This window comes from Suillus plorans (assembly GCF_016647745.1).
Source record: "Suillus plorans strain S12 chromosome Unknown HD556scaffold_2, whole genome shotgun sequence".
In the NCBI taxonomy this organism is placed as follows: domain Eukaryota; kingdom Fungi; phylum Basidiomycota; class Agaricomycetes; order Boletales; family Suillaceae; genus Suillus; species Suillus plorans.
In genome coordinates, this window is record NW_024537386.1 from 278,731 (window position 1) to 300,684 (window position 21,954).

The following is a 21,954-nucleotide window of genomic DNA, read 5'->3' on the forward strand; positions in this document are numbered from 1 at the left end:
CGGAATTCCCGCGCATCGGACATCGGACTCCGGACATCGCCCGACGCCCTCCGGACATCGTCCGGTAACCTTCGGACATCGTTCGACAACCCTCGGAAGTTAGGGGCACGTACTCGGGTAAGGGGCGCAGCGCACGAGCTGAAGCCAAGCCCTTCGGATCCGACCCTTGAGCACATTCTTAACAGCTCGTGCGCAATCGCAATTGCAAGGTCACACTAGATACGGAAATGTCTTGTCAATTGCAATGGATGTGCAGAGATTTATTCAAGTCTTCAGCGGCATCATCTTGTACAGCACACCTCATCTCTATGTATCAGCACTGCCATTCTCGCCCCTCAACTCTGCTTCCAAATTCTCTTTGTCTGGTGTCTGGACAGCTGTTCTGATTGTGATCAGCAGACACACTGATAGAGTTAACTCAGTCTCACACTTGCTGGATGAGACTCACATTGTGACTGGATCAAGGGATTGCACTGTGGCTGAATGCTGTCACGAGTTCCAAATACAAACCACTACACGTTCCTAAATTCTAAGTCCTTTAAATGCCCAGTCACAGCGCCTGTTACCAAGAAAGTATTCATAGTTGAAGATGTCCCAACAACGGCGTCTATTGTAGAGTTACCCAAAGAGTCGATAACCGAGTCATGTGATCTATCGGAATATGCTGGACTAAACTTTATTCCAAACGAACCTGACAGAATGTTCCAGAACCTTACAGTAGCTGCGGCACGTGTCATGACATCATAGTTATATATAGAATCATACAATACTGTCTTATTATTTGATTGGTAGTTAGTTTAGACTCAGTTTGAATCTCAGTTTGAATATGTGTATATAGGTAGCGTCTTGTAGTCAGTAGTTCTTTAGTTCAAACCTCTTGTATCTCCTAGTGAGCAATACCAAGACGTACCTGCTGTCTCATCTTCTTTGTGTTTAAGTCCTAGTCTCTGCCCAGCGTTTATTCGTTATTGGGTTGTGACAAATGCTGATTCTGGGCTCCATCATAAATGGGTAATGTCAATGCCCTTCCCTGTCTCTTTTCTCCTGCCTGTTGGTGAGAACTAGAATAAGATGAGTCTTAGTGTGTGGTTAGGACAACACTGAATATATTAATATGAGTCTATACTGTCATAATCATACATTAAATAGATTGTAATCATCAGTTAATTGCCATACATGAATCATTGTTATTACCACTTACAATCAAGTAATGTATGAGGATGAGGATCCATGTGGATCCCTAGCTCTGGTAATATATCACTGATGTATTACTGATGTATCACTCTTGTTACCCTGAGAATAGGACCAGGTGGTGATATATCACTCATGTATCACTCTTGTTACCCCAAAAACAGGACCAGGTGCCAGGTAGTGATATATCACTAATTTATCACTCTGGTTACCCCTACCAGGCTACAGGACACAGGTAGTGATATATCACTAATGTATGACTCTCAATACCCACAAAAACAGGACAGGGGTTATACTAGTTGGGACCTTGGATGCATTCAGTACCCTTTTGTACCTGTCACATAGGTCTTTGTACCATACTTCTGCTTCCTCGTGCTTACTTATCCTTTTCCGTGCCTTTTGTACCTTACTATCCTTCTGTATTTTTACCAAGTCCCACCGTGGTTGCCATTTTTCAAGTCCAAACATCACATGATGCTCGACCCTGCCACAGTTGCTTTCACTGAGTCCAAACATCATGTGATACACAGAAAATTTGATTGAAGTCCCTATGAGCCGCCCACTGATCTCAATAACCAGACATTTTATATAACATTTTTATTATATCATTACAATGCTGACAAGTTTAATATTACAACACCAGCAGGACAAAATTTTTGGCATTGTAGAAGCTCGTGTATGAGATCAAGAATGTAAACTAGCTAAATAAGTAGGACATGAAACCTAGTAGGTGAGGCACACATATCACAAGATGAGCTCAGAGAGTAGTAGGAACAAGTCAAACATGTTGCTTTCTAATGGTTGTTATTTAGTACCTGACTGATACATGACTGATATATCACTCACTTTGCGGGTGCTCCATGAGTCAGAGACTTTGGCCGCTTCTTCGATGCTGATTTCTCTTTGCCGATGTTCACACTGCCGATGGAGTTGGCAACCTCATTGTGGGTTGACTCCTTGTGCTCTTATTTTTGTTGTCCCAGCACAAGGGACCTGTGTTGTCGAGGGTGTACCTGTGGGCCTTCCACAACTGCCTTTGAAGGAATAGGTTCTGCTGGAGGTCCCACTGAAAGTTCTACAGGCTGCATCACATGTGTAGGTGGTGGCTGGACGATAGGAAGTACAGGGGCAAGGTGCATGAGAGGTAGAGACGGTTCGACAAAAGGAACTGCAGGTGATGGAGATGCAGGATGGACTGGCTTGATGACAGGGAGTGCAGGCGACGTAGATGTAGGACAGACCAACTTGACAATAGGAAGTGCAGATGTCTCAGATGCCAGATCTTCTGCTGGCACCATGAAAGTGGAAGGTAGTGCAGGTGTCTCGGACACAATATGTTCTCCTGGCCCCATGGAAGCGGGAGGTACCACTGGCATCTTGAACACGAGATGTTCCATTGGCACAACCGAAGCGGGAGGTACTGCTGGTGTCTCAGACATGAGATCTTCTGTTTGTGCCACAAAAGCAGGAGATACAGGTAGTGTCTTGGACACCAGACCTACTGCTGGCGCCACAGACATGGGAAGTGCTGGTGGTGTCTCAGATGCGAGAGATACTGCTGGTGTCATGAATGGATGAAGGGAGACGCTGCTGGTAGGTATGACTGGCTGGTTAGAAGGCACATCCAGCCAATTTGGGCCCAATGGGACAGTAAATAAATCCGCCACAGACATGATCCAAAGTGGTAGAGTCATATAACTCCAAGCTGGATGATGAATTTGCAAGGATCTCAGATAACGATTCTGGACCAGGAGTAGCAAAGTCGCACTGCTGGTCATCGAACGATATCATCTGACTCAGCGGGAGGAGTGATGTATCAAGCGTGCTGGAGTCAATCAGCATTAAGGTGGTTATTGCGGTGTCTTCGAAACATTGAGAAGCAGGGTGAGATCACGAAGGACTTGAACTCGGTGATCCCATAGTTCCCTTCATTACCACATCAGCTGCATAGAACATCAATTGTCATGTATTACAAATTGTGAGCTCGGTACTCACAAAAGGCCCGCTTTGCGAAATCCGCATATGGCTTCATAATGCGTTCATTAAAATTGGGGTAAGCAAGATTGAATGTGTTTCCCATCGTTGTTTGCTCCACATGAAAACTCTCAACCTGAATTTTCCCGCCCATTCCTGGAGAAGGCCCACCCATCAACACAGAAAAGGCCCAGCCTGTTTGTTTCGCCAGCCCGGCAAATATATCAGCTAAAACATTCGGTAATTTTTCGATATTCCTGGAAGATGGTAAGTCGTTGAATCACAAGGCATAGATAAGACTTACTCGGAGAAAGAAATATCATCATCCTCACTTGAACTCTTCTTGCAGTTTTCGCTCCATTGTTTGACAAAATCGACCACCTCCGCCTTGATCTCTGGGGTCTCGTTTGCGAATAGAGCACGTGTATGCTTCTTTACAAGAGTTAGCCTGAGTTTCTTCAATGACACCTGCTTCACATCGCCTCTATCAGCGCCAGTCTCATCATCCTCCTCATCTGATGTCATCGGACTCAGGCCAGCCTCCTGTTTGAGTACCTTCATCTTCGCATCCTCAACAGGTTTGATGCGTGTCTTGTAGTATAACTTGGAGTAAGCTTCAGCAGGCTGTAATGTGCACATTCCTTTGAGGCTCAATTGACTCGCTAACATCTTCTCAACAGTACTTGTAGTCTGCGCTTTCAGCTTGCGCTTGGCAGTGTAGTTGCCATACGTATTATGGAAGCGATGGATTAATTGCTAAAGCTCAAATAGTTAGTTTTTAAACCCATGCTTATGTTTATCTATGACACATACTTTTTTGCATGCATCCACCATACTTGCATTGACGACTCTTTGTTCCAGTGTGAGATCTATGTCGAGGGGGACATCGGGAAAGAGGTGCTCCCTCTCTGGCAATCTTGCATGATAGTCTTCGAAAAAAGGTGCCCAGAACGGAGTGTAATCTCCTACTGTCTGGCACTCAAGATATTTTTCTCGATACTCCTCCATCATTTCAACTTGCTCAGTAGTGAACTTGGAGCGAGGAGCCATTCTAAATTGTATTCATTTTTTTTTAAAAACAACAGATACAACGAATTTGACTCGTACCTTAGTGATCTGATGACTATTGAACTGTTCATGCAGGACAAAAATAAGAGTGAGGTGTCTAGCAATGTACAAGCCTTGCAAGAGAGGTAGATGGTCATACACACACAAAAAGGAATTATAATTCTCACTAGATTGAATCCTAAGGTTAGAGATCTGAGATCACATATTGACAGCCATGAATTTTGAAGGCTAAGTACTGCAAAAAGATGGTCAATATTAGTGTTACAACAGAAGTGGCATCCGGTGTAGAAACAACAATACTGTGAGGAACAAATGATGCTCCAGACTGTATCTGTAAATGTTGTGAGGTCGCGCGTTGCCTAGTCTGCTATACTTGAGACGACAAGTGCGTTCGACCCTAAAGGGGAAGCGAGTGCAGCAAGGATCTAGTAGTGCGCGCCGAAGGCGCTACTGGTCGGCTGATGCGAAGCGCGAGAAAGTGCGCAGGTGCGCACAAGGCGCGGGAAAGCGAAGGTACGCGCGAGGCGCGGGAAGCGTGCGCGCGTGAGCGGTAATGAGAGAGAGTAAGAGTGAGTTTGCTTAAGGGGTGATTAGATACTAGACAAGAGATATGAGCGCGAGGTGTCAAAGAATAGATTTCTACTATGTTCTCCTAGGTAGTATGTGGGTGGTAAGTGGGAGGTAAAGTTCTTGTTGGAAAGTAAAGTGTCTAATAATATGTACTGCTGGCGCTTATATGGCGCCTAAGCGCTGTCATGCGGAGCCGAAGCGCTACCGAGTAGGTATGTAAAGATATATGTAAGTAAGGGTCCATGGTAAAAATAGAGGTGGAACGATATGTAAATAAGAGAAATGGGAATATACGCACTAGAGAGCTTGGTGGACAGTGGATGGATGCTTCTGGATGGCTGGCGCTATAGGGCGCTCAAGCGCGGGAAAGCGCGCGCGCGTATACATCGTAAAGCGCGGGAAGTCGTGCGCGCATGCTGCGCATTGCGTGGGAAAGCTGCGCCTCGTAAGGGAATAGCTGTGGATAGCACACAGAGTGATGCTGCAAGTCGTGCTGTGTACTCCCTAGTGGAAAGTGCCATATCACACAATGCGAGGCACGAGTCTCTACACCGGTATGGGCGAATCATGAACATGGCAGAAGTGGCAATCCTGGCGTGTACTTACATGTGCCAACACAACAATCAGTTGCACTCAGGGCCAGCAACAAGCAATGGCCCACATAACAGTGGTGTTGAGAAAGCGATGTTCCAAAGATCAGACTATGGTACTGGCATGCGTTGTAGTACTAGTATAGTACTAGAAAAGTTTGCGCAAATTCAAATCAGTCACATGCTATTAGCTCAAACAGTGACTTGACACATTATTGATGCTTTGTTTATTTCCGGAACATGCCGGATGACTCTGAAAAGTCACATGATCATCGCCCATTAATTCTGCACGGTTTCCAAACTCTCTTGATGTATTTGTGCTCACTGTGAGGCTGGTACGGCTGATTGGCCCAAGCCAAGTGGTGCAGTCGCATCCTCACCCTCTATCCAGACCTTTTTTTACATGGTTCCTTAGCTCCATCCATGCCCCCTGGTGGGACCGCGAACGAATGAGACTTATTTACTCATCACTTGTGTGCTGGATGGGGTGCACAACATGAATCTACACGATGTTCATTCAATAACTGGCGCATCATGGTGGGCCGACCAAGCAAGAAAGCCAAGTTCTCGCGCTATGTTGATGTGAATGAGGCTTGTCCTGCACCTGCATACAACTGTTTTCATTCCTATGGAATACAGCACAATGGCAAGATGTCCGTCGACACTACATACATGCTTTCTCAACCCGCCGATGAAGTTCCAATCCCCTCGTCTCCTATTTTACCGAGTGCCAATGATTGGAATGAAACCATATATCAAGACCCTGTCATATCCCGCATTCCGGACCAACATCTGACGACGTTCCCACGCCTCATCCGGACCTCCGGACCTCCTGTCCATGTCTCCAGACCCAATCCTCTATCCGTCCGGATCCCTGTACTCCTGCATCTGATATCCGGACGCCAGATCTGATATCCACATCTCCGGATCTCCGGATCCGACCTATCTGTCATGTCCGAACCCAAACCTTAAATCAGCGCCCATCCCCTTATGGTAATCACCTGTCTCCGGACTTCCGAACATCCAGACCCGACCCACGTCTATCTTCCTTGCGTTCCGGACCCAGACCTATCACGCATTCATCTCCGGACATCCGGATCCGACCCGCGTCTATCTTCCGTGCCTTATCCCTTTGTATGTTCCTTCTTGAGTTAGACTTCCTCATTTTCCGTACCTCATTTCATCTCCGAGTTCATTTCCTATGATCCGTCTTATTTTCTAATACATTTCCACATGCTCGTACATAGCCTTACCCCTCTGCTTACTGATCTGCACAGACTTGCCTCTAGTATATAAACCCCAGTAGATACTCCTGTATTTCCTCAGTCTGAATATCATACACATATTAGTCCTCGCACTAGTCTTCACACTGAGTCCTCGTAACAGTTCTATTCCTCCGACTCAGTAATCATCCATCTCAGGCCTAGGGAGGAATTCCCTAGGCCGGAGCTCTGCTCCTCTGCTCCTCTGCTCCTCCGCTCCTCCACTCATCCACTCATCCGATCCTCCATTCCTCCGAGTTTCCGGATGTTCCTCCGGAACTTTCCCGCGGTCCTCCGGACCTATTCTGCTTCGGACTTTGTCCTTGCAGCCTTTCCTCTGTTTCCTTCTACTCAGGGCTTGTCCTGAGTAGCCATTACACATATCCCCGTCAGGACGAAACTCCATCGTAATTTCCGGAAGTTCCTCCGGAACTTTCCCGCACTCATCCGGAAGTTTCTCGCACTCGTCCGGAAAGTCCTTCCGAAGTTTCCCACGCTTCTCCGGAAGTCCTTCGGACTTCACTGGACTTTCTCCGGACTTCATTCTGAAGTTAAGGGCACATACTCGGGTAAGGGGCGCAGCGCATGAGCTGAAGCCAAGCCCCTTGGAATCAGTCCTACCCTTTGTGCATGGTCTTAACAGACCCCGACCCTCAGGTACAGGAATCAGAACACATACCAACGAAAAAAGGACCGCTGCAGTACGTGTTCAATACTTAGGATAATTAGGTGCTCACTTTAGTTTTTTGAAGGACAATCCCCTGTTACAATGGTTGCCTGAATGCTCTGCTTTCTTGGATGAGATCATTCGTCTTGAAGGATGTGGTAGCAAGGGTGCACTTCTAAATTGTCGTTGCAGAACCAACAATACCACACATCTTTACCACTGTAGAGATTGTTTTGGGGTCGAAATGGTCTGCCAGACATGTGTCATTCACCGTCACTTGAGCAATCCACTTCACCGCATAGACATATGTATTTTTCATTGTAATTTTCCTTATTTTTATTTCATTGCAATGTCACCAGATGTGGAACAGCAAATTCTTTGAGAGTGTGACATTGAAGACTCTTGGATTGCACGTGCAGCTGGGCCATACACCTGGTGAACGCTGCTACAATGCCCAGCCAGTATCTTGTGATGAATTTACGGTAATTGACGCGCACGGCATCCATGATATTGCAGTCGACTTCTGCAGATGTGAAACTGCACAGATCCGCTACAAGCAACTTCTACGGGTTTGGTGGTTTCCAGCTACTACAACTGATCCTCGAACAGTGGCAACCTTCAGTGTTCTTGAATTATTTCATCTACTCTCCTTCGAATCGAAAGTATCTGCATATGAATTTTACCACAGTTTAGCAAGGAGCTCAGACAATACAGGAACCTCGCCAATCAAGGTACAGTCACATGTGAAACTCTCCATTACATTCAATCAATTTTCCCTTTCAGGATCGTTACTCAGCATTTATGCGAATGATGCGAGAATGGCATCACATATTGCAACTTATGCGTGCTGGTCGTGGCCATGATCCCATTGGTATTGAAGCAACGTCAGACGGCGAGTGTGTGGTACCATGCCCAGCATGTCCGCATACAGGAATCAATATTCCTGATGGATGGGAGAATTTGCCACCCAATATTAGGTGAGAAACACATCCTGCATGTGTTGACTATGTGTTAAGTTTTAACAGGTGGCGGTATGCGTTATTTCTCGCCATTGATGCCAACTTCCGACTCAAGCGCAAGGCTATATCTAGTGATGATCACGACCCAAGTCTCAATTCAGGATGGGCTTATTTTGTGGAAGAGCATGCTTACAAAAGGTTCTTGTCCGAACGAAGTATAGAACGGCAAGAGGTATGTATCCTATATATTCGTCCTATTGATAATCATGGTCTGATGGTTCGGGGTAGAGAAGCACCTGTGTCAGTCACAATGCAGTGAATACTGCAGACACAAAGGCGTCCCAAGGACTTGCAGCAATGGGTGTTGGGTCCATTGTCTGTGCACGCAGCACGCTAATGATGACCCATTCAAAGACAATGACCATGAGGATTGGCTTGACCGCTCATACTCCTTTGCTGTCGAAATCCTGAATGATAGGATATACACTGTCAAATCCGCAGGAGTTGATATCACTTGCATTCCGCACCTCATACCTGCACCATCAATGCTAACCCGCTCACCATGTATCATTAAATGCCTAGGTTCTGTTCTGAAAACCAGCGAACCGTGCATACCTCACTCAGATGCTGCGCACAAGCAGGACACATGGTCATCAACCAAGCTAGTGGGCCTGTAATAGAATAAGCAAAGCCTGCAATGGCTCCTTTGGGCACTCACCACTGTCTGAGAGTTTCTCTGCTCCAACATCAATATTGTCTTGAGTATCGAGTTTATCAACAGTCCACGGGTCGGATGTCGATGTGTTTGGATTAACACTCAATGAAGAATCTTGCATCACATCAGCATCACCCAAGCTTGCAGACCAGGTGGACCACACACCAGATGACGAGGGAATGTGTTCCATGATGGAAGTCGAGGAGCTGGAGGGGATTTTTTTGATAGGTGGTGTGGTGCTCCGACATGGCGGTGCCAAGTACGATTTTTTCCGCATGACACAGAACGAAATTAACTCCGGGCCTTCAAGCATCACCCCGTTTAGCCGCATTTCATACCTAAAGTCGCAAATATTTGAATCGCTGTAGAAATAGAAATATGAGTGCTACTCACTTGGTAACAACATCGCAAAGTTTGACTGTGATACACATCTGCCCATGAATAGCGACAGTGCAAGCCTCGACGCCAAGACTATAGAGTGTGGCTCGATAGCCCTTATAGCCACCTCCAATGATGAAAACTTCTTGACCAATATCCTTCTTGAAAGAGTCCAAGGCGGTGTTGCGCACTTTCATAACAAATCCAATTGGAACATTAATCTATCATAATGTCAGATATGCTTCAGTAAAGATGATGATACTTACCAGTGTGTGATCACTGTCGCACAGCATGGACAAGTGAGCGTTTGGAAAGTCTACGCTTTGCACAATGCCTTTCACTTCATACTCAGGCCCATGGACAACAGTCACAATGTCTCCAGGTCTGATGTCATAACCCCTTTCCTTTGTGTATTGAATTGTTGCAGTCAGGTCCATCTGCTGAACTATTGCTATGGGAACCGAGAGACTTGACAATCCACCACTGGACTCGATGCTTTCCATAGTATAAATATCCCGGAGCCATAGTTTGTTGTCCCCCTTAGCAAGCCAGTCCACGACTCCGCGCTTCCCCATGTGCTCACCCTCCAAGACTTCTATGAAATCTCCTATTTGAATGGAGTCCAACTCGGAAGGTTCGAAATTTTGCTGCATTGGGAATTGTGAGTGCACCGTGTGGTTCAACGGACGTTGATCTAAGTAGTACTTAGACACTTCCACCTGTGCACTAAGTGTTAGACAATTGAAATGAAATTATACCAGAGATATACCTGCTCGTTGGTAGCATGTTGACAAAGGTGAAACATGTCACTGCATATTTGAATGATATGGCCTTCCAAGCCCAAGTATGAACCAGCCACCACTCTTACAGTATTGCCAACTCGAAAGATCCATTCAATGTCTTTGAGTTAAACTTCCATCTCCTTGAGATGCCCATTGAAAGCCGATTGCAAACTTAGGGTCCCCAAAGTATGATCAGTTGAGACGACCTGACCAAGCTCTCCACGAAGAGAGCCTTTGATGACTCTCGCCCAATCGCCCACGCACAGGAACTGCATCGAAAACGCGACCACAGTTTCATTCAAGAACGGTTGATTCCATCCAGAATCCAGGTGTAGCTGAATGTCGTTGACATGAGGGGATGTGACGAGTTCTAGTCTGTCGCGGTGAAAGTTCTTCAGCAGCAGGCCCATGTAGTAGCTTTCTCCCTTGTATTTCCATCCCACGACTTCATCATCATGAATGATGTCGGAAACGCTCTTCTGGTTCAGAAGGAGAGATCGCTGGATAAGCGCTCGAGATCCTGAAGGCATGGAATAGGGGAAATCACGTGCAACAATTAAGACTGCGACTAGACCATTCGGCAGTTGCTCAAAAACTTGTGCAATGTCACCCCTGTACTTACTGTCCTTGATCCTCACCCATGCTTGTTGAGGAAACTTGGACTGCGTGCATTCTACCGCTTCATGTTCTTCCTTGGCAATACGGGAGTACTCTTTCACTGCGAGATAAAGAGATAAGGGCAAGGACTTTGCAATCGTTGCGGGGCTATCCACCACCACGTAAAGCTGTCCTGCTGACCAGGCTGACACAATCACGGGGAAATTCCTTCCTCCGAAGGTGTTCAGCAACATATTGAGTGGTAGTTCCTATGATACAATGAGTGATATATACGTCTTTTTTGAAAAAGAAACAAAACAAAAAACCCACTTTGAACACGAAGTAAATACATCCTGCTTTCGGGACTTCTGTAGGCGAGATTGTCTTCAGATGAGCTGGGCAAATGTTGTTCGAACTGAGTCGCCATGTCGTCAAAGGTTGCTGCCAACCTCTATTTCGCCGACGTTCATGGCAAACTTGTGACTATCGGCAACTGCGTAGAAGGTCCATCCCAATCTTCTCCATCATACTCCTCTTCCTCCTCTTCATCATCACCAACATCGGCCTTATCAGCGATGAACTTAGAAGCAGCCTGAATTTATTGTTCAATTTATAAATGTTTCAGCCATGACATTCACATACTTTGGATAACTTGCATGATTTTTGAGCACATGAACTTGACGAGTAGCCGTTCCTCCTTGATGCAGGGATAGAAACGGAAGACTTTTCTGGTGGATTGGGTATGTGAGTTTTCCACAGCTTGGTGAAGTTTTCTAAGGATTTGGCGTCATCTTGGTCACTGGAGAAGAGCAGGCGTCGAGGTTCTGCCCATTCATCTGCTAAGTATCGGTTGCCGAGGTACGCTATGTGCGCGTCGTCTACCTCGGATAGAGACATCGATGTGGTGAGGAATTTGGCAAGGATTTCCCATGCACCATTATCATACAGTGCCTGTGGTACTGCCTGGTTCACTGTATTGTACTCATGAATAACCCGAATATTAACTATACCAAGGACGACTTACCTTGGACGTCAATCGTGCAGTGACACTTTGAGGGCGGTTCATCGCCACCAGATCCGGCGTGTTTGGACATTCTAGTATAAGGTACGTCAACTTAAAGTTACAGCAAACTTGAACTTTGACATGACATACTGTTACTGGTGATAGTCTATGTTATTTGTATATACGAACTATTGTGCTAATACTAAGTGTGTTCGAGGTTGTGATAGGAAAAAGAAAACCTGTTAATGCACAAGGTCAGTATATATAGTGAATCACTATTTGGATTAGTTAATACTTACAGACAGTGGTACAAATTAATCATGGTTAGTTGTGGTTGTGGATCATGACACTGCATTGTCTTATGTCACGGTGGTCACCTGACATTGTGGACCGGTGGGCATAGGCATCAACTATTGTGAGGTGCGCGCAAACCACAAGTACTACCCTACAAAATCACATTTAAGCTAAGTGTAAAGTAGGTACGTATACTACTTGACCCTAATTATTACTATGCTGGCAAATGGAAAGAAGACAATTGGTATGCAAACACGGTACATAAAGTGAATGATTCGATATTCAGACCCAGCCGGCAATTCCCGATCCACCGTATATTCGAATTCATGGTTGCGGGCGTTGCCGGCTGAGTTTGAATAAATAGTCGTTCACTATATCAGGGTGTTCCTTGCTTAAACTTAACCCTTTTTTCCCAATGTCCATCTCAACATAATGGAATGTGTTATTCCTTACTATATTGTCATAATCATATTGCCTTAAGCCTCACTCTACTACGTCTTCAATTATTTACACTACTTTATTATATGTTCATAAATTGTAGATGTTGTCATGCTTAAGTCGACGTTTACTTTGCCCTTGAGATCTAACGTTCGGGCACTGATATCAATCATAGTTCGTATATGTAGTGAATAGAGTGTGGTATACAGGCACGGCGCCTAGCCCCTGAGATCATCACCTGTTTGACATAGAAATTGTAAGCGTATCCTTTGTTATGCAACCCAATTTTGATTGGGACATAGATATCACATACGTCCGTGCAGGTGTGCCCTTGTAGATCACAGCGACGCTCTCAGTTCTGAGCCTTCCTCCTCCCAACCGAAGAGCTCTGGACAGAAGGCAGGAGAAGCCGCACCTTCTGGAATCTGACCTAGGTTGGGCACAACAACAGAATCAGGCATGCAACACTTGAGGTTCTCGGTGTGGTAGTAATGTTCCAGCCATTGATGCCTGTATGGCCCCACCCGTTCTGAAAGGTAAGTAATGTGAATTTCGGCGTTCTCTAGTTGTTCCTTGACATGGTGCAGCTCAGATTCTAATCCGCTTATAGATTCTTCATCAGTACCTAGGCCATGTTTTTCAGACCCGCCATACAGTCTCACAATTGAATTGTGAAATCTCACCTATCGTCTGAGTTTCTGAATCAATCAATCTTTTTGTTCGAAGGAGTTGCCTGTAGTAACGTTGGTTTTGAGTTGTTTTCTATAACACTTCATTACTCACTCAATTCCACGCAGCCCATCTCCCTCTGTGTTTTGCGATGTATGCAGCAGAGAAAATTGGAACCTTGAGGTAACTTCATGGGTTTGCATCTTGTGTACATACTGAAAAGCTTACTTTAGTGTGATATTGCTTCCAATGTCGACGCATTGTCGCAAATTCTCTTGAAGGGGTGAACTGGGCATCGGAGGAGGTACAAAAGCTGCAAAAGCAGTTGCAGTTCTATAGATATATCTTTATCACAATGATGGCGCATGAAGTTGCGCCATCCTCTTTTTTACATACTTCGAAGGCTCGTTTAAGCCCTCGCATTTGCCATAGATTACGACATCTATGGCGCTCAGATAGTGAGGGCTTTTTTTTTGAAAAAAAAAACAGGATGGCAAGGTTAATATATATATATTGATGGCATATATGTTTGGGTATATAAAGGCCCTCGTTTACTGCCAATTTTCAGAGCCAACCTACCTCCAATTCATGAGTGGTGATGAGAACAATCCTTCTCCTGGAAATTCTACGCGTAAGCGTAGTGCTTCGGCGCTACACACGGGCCCGCGTAAAAAGGCGCAAGTGTTCTTTTAAGCAGTAACCCACTGACATACTGACTTGCTCTTCATCAGCAATTCATCAAATCCCCTGGTACTTCACGGCCGACACTTTGGTTGGACTGTATTTGCCCTTTGTAATTTCCCTGCTCTTCTGACTGCTGGTATACTACGACTTGAAGAATTACAGGACACCCTCATCGAGGATTATCCAGCAGAGTGAGTTCAATTTGATCTTTATCTGTTACAAGGACATCAATTTTTTCAATGTAGTGTCCGATGTGAACATAGGGTGTTCGTAGAATTAATAGATTCCTATTCTGGTCTTTTAGCTCGTCTAACCGACGGCGAGGAGGAGGATATTATTCATGTGGGAGAATTAGTAAGTTTTCATTCTACAATATCTTCGTACTCATCCTTTGCAGCTAGGTAAAGGAGCATCTGGTGTGTGAGGTCATGATACCAAGACCCTTAAATCTGCTGTCCTGGAATGGCTTATGCCCAGAGAACAGCCACTTATACCTCCCCTCTCCCAGAATATCAAATTGGACTGTGGGTTCAATCATGAAGTTACCAGTAGGTTGCTCTGCCCCACCGGCCTTGACTGGTCAGACGTAGAGTAAGTATTTCCACCATTATATCAATTGTCTATTATAACACTCCTCAGAACCAAACAGAGTTTGAAGAGCAGTGAATATAGGGGTTCAAACATGTTTTTACGTCTCCGAGCTCGGTGAATAAGGAGCCCAAGGCTATGCGCTCTGGCAACGCTTACCTGCATGGTATGAAATCTGTCACTAAAGGCTCTCTAGCTTATGTTGCTACACAGGTATGCAAATTAATTGTGCATGCCTTCTGCAGCTGATTTTATCTTCAGATTTGGTTTGCCCTAAGTTCATCATCAGTATTTTCCCGTACCGACACGGTCACGGACTCGGAAAATTTTTATCATAGCATTCTTGATTTACTAGAGGATCCTGACGAAATTAAGGAGGTTACTGACCTGATGATGTGGTGGACACGGTTCATAATGCACCTTTTCACCTCTAAGCTGTCTAAATTTACACCTTTCATAGTCACATATTGCCTAATTCTTCTTCCCCTCAGCGCAGTATCAGCAAAAACAGCGCGCTGGCCAAGATTCGGGAAAAATGTGCTGCCTTGTGAGAACTAGCCACTGCCGAGATCAATTAGTTATTTACTGTTTTGTAACTGTATTATTTTGTAATGTAATTGATGTATACTTGCTATGTGACTAAAACACCCCTGAATTAATGCAGTAAGAAAACTGAGCATTAGAAGCCTTCTTCATGAGATTTTCTGGCATCAGAAGCTCCCCCTGTAATAGTAGACATGCTCGACAGAAAATCCTCAGCTTGATAGTGTAATGTAAGACAATACCATGTCCTGGCACACTGTGAGTGATTACAGAACCTACCACTGGAAGTCACCCATGTAACAGTAGTTGTGTCTAATATAAGATCAACAATTTGTTATAGCATGATAACTCAATATCATGTGCTGGCACACTGTCAGTGATTGTAAAGCCAGACATGATGGATAGATAATCAGCACCTTACTACAATATGATAGCCTGGTGCTATACACTGTCATCAATGGTGGCTTCTGCAATCAGAAGCTGCCTATCCAAAGCCAGACATATCTGGCTGAAAACTGGCATCTTGATAAGGTATCATAAGTCAAGATCGTGGCCTAACACTTTGTTAGGTCAATATCATTGTCAAGCACACTGTTGATGATTACATGTTCTGCCATTGGAAGCTAGCCATGCAATAATAGACACATCTTCCAACAATACACCAGTGTGCTAGTAAATCACAAATTTGTACCATAGGTCTGTCAATATTGTGGCTTTGGGAGATTTCACCAACGTAAGCTGCCTATCTATTGCTTTATCATATGATCTACAATTGTGATGTATATTTTCAATATTATACATTAAATAAAGCTAGCTAAATCTTTGTCAAACTCAAGTCGATTACCTGATGTGGCGGTGGGAAGTTCCTCTATGATGCAGGGCGAAGTGGTTGGAAGGGGCAGAGGCGTCTATGCTGCTGAGTTTGGGATGGCGCGGGGACTTTCTCCATATTTTGTGTGCCTCTTCTCTGATCTTGTCATTGAAGGTCTGTTTCAGAGCGGACTTGCTGATGGGGAGGATGGTGAGGGCAGGAGTGCGGCCCTTTCTGCGGAGTGATTCTGGGATCAGGTGTGGAGGCGATGACTCTCTGTGGGCTGCCTTCTTTGCGAGTTCGTCTGCTTCTTCATTGCCTGGGATGCCGGTGTGCCCTGCGGCCCAATGTATGGTAAGCTTCCTGCCGTTGTCATCTGGGAGGATCTCTCTGAGATCGTCGTGGAAGATGTCAATGAGGTAGTGCCCAGGTTTCGATTGAAATGAGGTGGTTGCTCTGATCACAGCTTGGTTGTCTACCCCCAGTGCCATGGTGCATGGCACTCCCCTTCTCATCTCGATCTCCTCCTTGATCAACTGCACTGCTAATACCATTCCCACCACTTCTCCTTCGTACACTGTGTGTTCCTCTGTGCTCCCTAGGTGGAATATTCTTTCCCTGATCTTTCTTCCCGCTTCCATCATCACTGCTGCTGCTCCTACCCCTCCATCGACTGCTGATCTATCTGAGTATACTCTTATGTCTTCATCGGCTTCTGCATCTTTGGTAAGTGCCTCCTTCGCTTTGTTGGCTATGCTGAGAACGACGTCTGGCTTCCACTTTGGGTAGTGGCATATGGGGTTGATGGTTTCTGTGTGTGTGGGGTCGATCTTTAACTCATTGGCGAGGTTGTGAAGGGGTGACAGGTAATGTTTCTTCTTGTCGAAATTGTGTTTGGCGCAGAAGTGATAGGCTGATGCAATCTCTTTGTGCAGGGGGTGGGACTGCGGAAGGGTGGCCATTCTCAGGGATGCTCTGTGGCAGGCTTTTTGGAGATTCTGTTGAACAGGCAGTATGTTAGCATGGATGTCTAGGATATCAGAGGCTGTTGATCACATTCCCCCAGTGATGAGGGTGGAGGCAATTCTCTGTACTTGTGCCATTTTTGAGGCGAAACCTCTAGCTCCCCTACCCCTGGATTTGTGACTATTACCTTTGGATACTAGACCCGAGCACCAGACGTCTGCCACGTACATCATTTTTGGCAGTACTACGCTTTTGAAGAGTCTGTGCATCAGTTTACCTTTGATACCTTTGGTTACCTTGACCATCCTGTTACATGCCATGATGTAGGTGGTGCCTTTCATGAGAGCGTGTGCCGCGTGTTCTTTGAATCTGAGTTCTTGGTCAATGATGACTCCTAAAAACTTGTGTGAGTGCAAGGGATGAATAGTATGGCCATATATCGTGATTGAAGGTCTCAGTGCCAGGACAGTTTTCCTTGGATTGGCAGGGTTCTGCATGCGTCTTCTAGATAGGCAGATTAGGGCAGTTTTGTTGAGTTCAAATATGGTGTTGTGGTCACAGCTCCAATCTAGGGCTCCTCCTTGGTGTTCCATCATAGCAGTGAGTTTATTGTTAGCTTTATCGAAGGATTTGGCTCTTGCTGCGAGGGCGATGTCATCTATGAAGTCAAGTCCTAGTTCTCCTTTGCAGGGGTTCGGGCTGGGGATGCGGAGTACGTCAGCATTGTAAAAGATGAAAGTGAGAGGGGAGAGTGGACAGCCTTGGTCTACACCATCGTGAACATTGAATGGGTTTGAGGTGAAGTCGTCGAATGAGAGTATGGTGGTTCTTTCTGCAAGACGGTTGCAGTACCATGATATGTACTCATTGGGGATTCTTGCCTTCTTGAGGTTGTGCATCAATCTGTTTACAATAACACTGGGGAAAGCTGCTTTCACATCTAGGAGGAGGAGGGATACGTAGCTTTCTTTTGATGCCCATGCATTGGTTATGAACTTAGTGAGCAGGTGAAGAGAGTCAGTCGTGGAGTGTCCTGGTCTGCCTCTGAAGTGAGTAGGCAGGAGGAGATTGTGCTGTTCAGCTATGTACGTTATGTCATCCGCAACGCAGGACGAGAAAATCTTGGCCATGGTGTCCAGCAGTGTAATGGGTCTATATGCCTTGGGAAGACTATAATCCAGTCGTCCTGGTTTGTGCAGTATGATGGTTGAGGATTTTTTCCATTGGGCGGGATAGATATTGAGGCTGAACGTGGCTCGAAAGATCGGGCCCATGAAGGGCATGAGATTGGTGGCGCATTTGCGAAAAACAACGTTGCTGATTCTGTTGGGGCCTGGAGCTTTGAAAGGGGCTAATCTTGTGATTGCACGAGAGATTTGGGAGTCAGTAATTGGGCTGAAGTCACATACCGGAGGTTCATATACATAGTTTGGGTTGACGTAGTCATTCTCGGGTGGTGGGTGGAAGAAGGTCTCATATAGAAGCTCGCTCTTGTGGGCATTGTCTTGAGGGTTGCCATCGTTCTGAGGGGCATGTGGGTCTTTCAAGGTTAGACTCCTCTTCTACTCTTGATTAAGGTACATTGATTGTGTCTGATGCACTCGCTACTTACACAACAGCCATCAGGCTATCGCCCTTTTTAATGCAAATCAATGTGACGAAGCAATTCTGCGTGTCTAAGAGCTCACTACCACTCGTCCAAATCCAATCTCTCTTGCCTGTGGTATCGTGGAAGTGAGTGCTCCTGACACAGTCAACTCCAGATCTATGTGTCGATACTGCTTTTGCAAATCTTGCACTTCAGGCTTATTTACACATCCAAGTGGGAATGAGGGCATTAGACAACGTACATTACAACGAATTTGACCTATTTTATCAGAAGGATTGGTCCCTATATCTCGACGATCGCTCTTCTAACCACAAGGACTCCCTTGCAATAATCCAGGAGATGCGAGATGCGACAGGCATCAATGCACAGGCCCTCATCGCCTTCCGTCTGGGAATGAGAGACGCCTGGGAGAAACTTCAATGGGTGTCGGTCCATGTCACCACATGGCAGGAAAATATTGTATATTCATTATTTGTTATCTTTGACGTCAATCTACCTGTCATTTATGGCGAGAAGAAGAAACAGGAGCTTGGGAGGCTCTTGCAGGAGGTCGTAGCTCAGTCGGGTGACATAAGTGCCCTGGACTGGGTGGGACAATCATCTGAATTCAATAGCTGTCTTCCGGCCAATGTTACTCTATACAAGGCTCCACCATATACCCTGTCATCCCTGTCCAAAGATGACATTCAGGCATTGATCTCCTTCCTTCAACATGTCATGGCTGTAGATTTGCCTCTGAAACTTTGCACCTGGCTTGACAATCTGAACGCACCTCATTTCAGGAACTGCAGACTGCATCTTCCTTGCATTGCATTTCATGTCACAGCACTCAAATGGAGTCGAGCTCATGACCGGGAGATATATGAAGTCAAGGCTGATGGGCTTCATGATCTGGTGATCACTGCGGAAGACAAGCTGATTCAGTTCTCATCTCCACAACCCACCTTGCAGAAATTCTTGCTTATTTGTCCATGGAATCATTATCTCCTTGAACTTCCTGACTTTGCACAGTCATCTAGCTTGGTGGAGCTGCCTGACCTTGACGACACGGAGAATGAGAAAGGTTATTGGCCCGCGCCTGGGTCTCCATCACAGCATTCATCTAGTGAGTTCCCTGAAGCACAGGAGTCAGTTGATCCAGAATTGAGCGATTGAGCATTTTTTTAAAAATCCTATTTAATGTCTTCTTAGGGCAAAGCCCAATGTAGACAGTACATGCTATATACTACGACGTTCTATTGATTCTTCTGGTGTTGGTGTAATTAAGGACCATTGGCTCGCACCCCATATGGGGGTTTGGGGTAGTGGAGCATTGGAAGCCAACCTACGGCTAATGGAGGGGTGGGGTGTATGCACGGTTACACTAGGTTTTCTTGGGCTTGGATCTTCACGGGTGTGTACTGAGGGATGAGTCTGGGTATGCACAGGGAACAAGGTGGCTCAGTTCCTTTCAATTATTAGGGGTGTTCAAAGCTGGATTTCGAGGCTGATTTGGATGTAAATTTGGATGTGGATTTCATTTTTCAAAAATGAAATCAGCTTTGGTGGATTTGGGATGGATTTCGGCTGGTTCAGCAGCAACATTCGGCAATGTGGGTCGGACTCTGAAATATGCACAATGTGACTTACATAATACACGCATCTAGCCGTCAGGGGTTACTCGAACATATACTTGGGGCGACTAAATTTTCACCACTCTTGACTATTGGCTCCCTGTTGACAAGGTATCTTCGAGAGTACAATGTGCCTACCACACCATGCAAAACTTTTCTGGTAGTAGGCATTGGGTTGTCATCAGATTCACAAGAAGTCATCGGAGCTTCAATCAGAAGAACCAGAGCTAGAGGAAGACATGGGATCAGCGAGAATATGGGATTCTGCCAGAAGAGCTGCAATGTATGACTTGAGCACTGATTCAGCAGCCTGCTGGCGCTCAGTTTGAAAAGGCATGGTGGTTTCAAAACAGTTTTCACGTATCCTATGCTAACCATTGTACTACGGTAATTTGAACTCCGACGCAGCAAGCACTTAGGTAAGCGAAAACAGTTAGTGTCAAATCCATTGAAATCAGGTTGAAATCGAGGGTTGTCAAAGTTGAAATCGGATTTGGACGTTTTTAGCGTCCAAATCCAAGTCCAAATCCACATCCAAATCGGCCTCGAAATCCAGCTTTGAACTCCCCTATTAAATCTTTGTCTGCGACGTTCCCAGACTCTCATTCTAGGCGCTTCGTGGCAGCAATATACTTGAACAAGTTGGAGATGTGCTTGTTGTTGTTGAGGAGACTGCAGATGTGGTATGCACGGTTCGGGATTGATCTACGTAGGGCATCTCTCTGGGTGCGGTATGTGGTGCATGACATCAGGAAATAATGCACAGACTCTTCACAGGTTTCACCGGCGGGGCATAGCGGTGTTTCAGCCCTCTTTATGCGGTGGAGGTGCTTGTTGAGTGGGGCATGACCCATTCTCAACTGCATTAGGAGGCTGGCTTGCCTTTGGGGAAGGCCTGCAACTAGTTTCTGGAATTGGTTCGATGGGACTCCGTCATCAATCTTCTTGGGCAGTGGGTAACGTGGTGATTCGTGCATTATGGTTTGTCCCTCTTTCTTCAGCTGATTGTAGTATTGCTGTTTGAGTGCTGATTTGCTGCATGGGAGGGTAGCGATGGTATTGGGACCATCGTGTCTGTGCTTGCGAAGGCAGTTAGGTAGAACAGGTGGGGCACTCGAATGTCCTCCTGCTGCTTTCTTTGCCTCAACATCTGCTAGCTCGTTTCCCTCGATGTCCACATGCCCTGGGGTCCAGCGTATCCTCAGGTTGTCCTCGTCTCATTTGATTAGTGCTTGTTCGAGAATTCTATGGAACATGTCCATCAGATAGTGGCCTGGGTTGGTTGTGAAGGATTGTGTTGCGAGTATTGCTGCTTGGTTTTCGACACCAATGACTGCTGTTGGCTTGCCTTGCTCTCATCTCAGGAGTTCCACGGCCAGGATCATTTCAACGATTTCTGCTTTATATACTGTATGCTGCAAGGCTGGTCCTAGGTGGAAGTGCAGGATCTTCAGTTTTCTTCCTTCCCTTGTCAATACTGCTGCTGCTCCTACTCCCCTGTCTATTGCTGATCCATCCGAGTAGATTCTAACTTCCTCATCTGCTGCTTCATCGGCTTGGACTGCTTCTTCCTTGGATGCCGCTATCTCTATCTGTGCGTCCAGTTCCCATTTTGGATTGTGTCGTACTGTGTTGACTTTCTCTATGGTTCTGGGATCTATGTTGAATTTGCATAGGAGGTTGTGCATGAGAGTCCTGTGTCGTTTTCTTTGATGGAGTGCTTTGCGTAATTCAGCATGGAGTGGATGTGTGGTCGGGAGGGTAGACATTCGCAGTGTCACACAACAGCATACTTTCCTTAGCAGCTGTTGGAAAGGGAGTAGGTTGGTATGTGCGTTGAGTATGTCTGTGGCTGTCATGCGCATTCCTCCTATTATCAAGATAGCGGCCATTCTCTGAACCCTTGCCATCTTTGAGGCGAAACCTCTCACTCCTCTTCCTTTGTTCTTCTTCCCTCTTCCGTTCTTGACTGTGATTGAGCAT

General features: G+C 45.8%; 12 protein-coding genes across 12 annotated transcripts; 4 read left to right on the top strand and 8 right to left on the bottom strand.

Annotated features, from left to right (window-relative positions):
- Positions 1 to 1,969: 1,969 nt before the first annotated feature.
- Positions 1,970 to 4,215, bottom strand: HD556DRAFT_1436335 (uncharacterized protein; the record flags this gene model as incomplete). The annotated part of the gene is made up of 8 exons (XM_041305554.1): positions 1,970 to 1,985; positions 2,038 to 2,147; positions 2,205 to 2,798; positions 2,863 to 3,016; positions 3,086 to 3,134; positions 3,187 to 3,422; positions 3,470 to 3,921; positions 3,979 to 4,215. 8 exons carry the CDS (start codon positions 4,213 to 4,215, stop codon positions 1,970 to 1,972), a joined length of 1,848 nt encoding a protein of 615 aa, XP_041166833.1.
- A 1,712-nt stretch (positions 4,216 to 5,927) lies between these two features.
- HD556DRAFT_1436336 (uncharacterized protein) lies at positions 5,928 to 6,305 on the top strand (the record flags this gene model as incomplete). The annotated part of the gene is made up of 1 exon (XM_041305555.1): positions 5,928 to 6,305. One exon carries the CDS (start codon positions 5,928 to 5,930, stop codon positions 6,303 to 6,305), a length of 378 nt encoding a protein of 125 aa, XP_041166834.1.
- Positions 6,306 to 7,681: 1,376 nt separating this feature from the next.
- On the top strand, positions 7,682 to 8,752 carry HD556DRAFT_1224345 (uncharacterized protein; the record flags this gene model as incomplete). Its single annotated transcript, XM_041296952.1, has 4 exons — positions 7,682 to 8,053; positions 8,106 to 8,299; positions 8,348 to 8,513; positions 8,570 to 8,752. The coding sequence occupies 4 exons, from the start codon at positions 7,682 to 7,684 to the stop codon at positions 8,750 to 8,752; spliced, it is 915 nt and encodes a 304-aa protein (XP_041166835.1).
- A 99-nt stretch (positions 8,753 to 8,851) lies between these two features.
- On the bottom strand, positions 8,852 to 10,027 carry HD556DRAFT_1436339 (uncharacterized protein; the record flags this gene model as incomplete). The annotated part of the gene is made up of 5 exons (XM_041305556.1): positions 8,852 to 8,952; positions 9,000 to 9,110; positions 9,162 to 9,334; positions 9,390 to 9,595; positions 9,641 to 10,027. The coding sequence occupies 5 exons, from the start codon at positions 10,025 to 10,027 to the stop codon at positions 8,852 to 8,854; spliced, it is 978 nt and encodes a 325-aa protein (XP_041166836.1).
- A 254-nt stretch (positions 10,028 to 10,281) lies between these two features.
- On the bottom strand, positions 10,282 to 11,847 carry HD556DRAFT_1436340 (uncharacterized protein; the record flags this gene model as incomplete). The annotated part of the gene is made up of 5 exons (XM_041305557.1): positions 10,282 to 11,022; positions 11,084 to 11,148; positions 11,231 to 11,345; positions 11,396 to 11,724; positions 11,778 to 11,847. 5 exons carry the CDS (start codon positions 11,845 to 11,847, stop codon positions 10,282 to 10,284), a joined length of 1,320 nt encoding a protein of 439 aa, XP_041166837.1.
- Positions 11,848 to 12,826: 979 nt separating this feature from the next.
- On the bottom strand, positions 12,827 to 13,453 carry HD556DRAFT_1302861 (uncharacterized protein; the record flags this gene model as incomplete). The annotated part of the gene is made up of 4 exons (XM_041299554.1): positions 12,827 to 13,113; positions 13,172 to 13,221; positions 13,272 to 13,334; positions 13,386 to 13,453. 4 exons carry the CDS (start codon positions 13,451 to 13,453, stop codon positions 12,827 to 12,829), a joined length of 468 nt encoding a protein of 155 aa, XP_041166838.1.
- Positions 13,454 to 13,745: 292 nt separating this feature from the next.
- HD556DRAFT_1428517 (uncharacterized protein) lies at positions 13,746 to 15,201 on the top strand (the record flags this gene model as incomplete). Its single annotated transcript, XM_041304719.1, has 9 exons — positions 13,746 to 13,840; positions 13,889 to 14,032; positions 14,087 to 14,195; positions 14,239 to 14,259; positions 14,281 to 14,427; positions 14,514 to 14,642; positions 14,691 to 14,836; positions 14,890 to 14,976; positions 15,162 to 15,201. 9 exons carry the CDS (start codon positions 13,746 to 13,748, stop codon positions 15,199 to 15,201), a joined length of 918 nt encoding a protein of 305 aa, XP_041166839.1.
- Positions 15,202 to 15,812: 611 nt separating this feature from the next.
- On the bottom strand, positions 15,813 to 16,274 carry HD556DRAFT_1224615 (uncharacterized protein; the record flags this gene model as incomplete). Its single annotated transcript, XM_041296964.1, has 1 exon — positions 15,813 to 16,274. The coding sequence occupies one exon, from the start codon at positions 16,272 to 16,274 to the stop codon at positions 15,813 to 15,815; it is 462 nt and encodes a 153-aa protein (XP_041166840.1).
- Positions 16,275 to 16,835: 561 nt separating this feature from the next.
- Positions 16,836 to 17,246, bottom strand: HD556DRAFT_1225119 (uncharacterized protein; the record flags this gene model as incomplete). The annotated part of the gene is made up of 1 exon (XM_041296991.1): positions 16,836 to 17,246. The coding sequence occupies one exon, from the start codon at positions 17,244 to 17,246 to the stop codon at positions 16,836 to 16,838; it is 411 nt and encodes a 136-aa protein (XP_041166841.1).
- A 1,331-nt stretch (positions 17,247 to 18,577) lies between these two features.
- Positions 18,578 to 19,513, top strand: HD556DRAFT_1436342 (uncharacterized protein; the record flags this gene model as incomplete). The annotated part of the gene is made up of 1 exon (XM_041305558.1): positions 18,578 to 19,513. The coding sequence occupies one exon, from the start codon at positions 18,578 to 18,580 to the stop codon at positions 19,511 to 19,513; it is 936 nt and encodes a 311-aa protein (XP_041166842.1).
- A 1,060-nt stretch (positions 19,514 to 20,573) lies between these two features.
- HD556DRAFT_1224218 (uncharacterized protein) lies at positions 20,574 to 21,176 on the bottom strand (the record flags this gene model as incomplete). Its single annotated transcript, XM_041296942.1, has 1 exon — positions 20,574 to 21,176. A coding segment is annotated over one exon (603 nt), but the record flags the coding sequence as incomplete, so codon positions are not given.
- A 150-nt stretch (positions 21,177 to 21,326) lies between these two features.
- On the bottom strand, positions 21,327 to 21,954 carry HD556DRAFT_1302865 (uncharacterized protein; the record flags this gene model as incomplete). The annotated part of the gene is made up of 2 exons (XM_041299555.1): positions 21,327 to 21,628; positions 21,765 to 21,954. The coding sequence occupies 2 exons, from the start codon at positions 21,952 to 21,954 to the stop codon at positions 21,327 to 21,329; spliced, it is 492 nt and encodes a 163-aa protein (XP_041166844.1).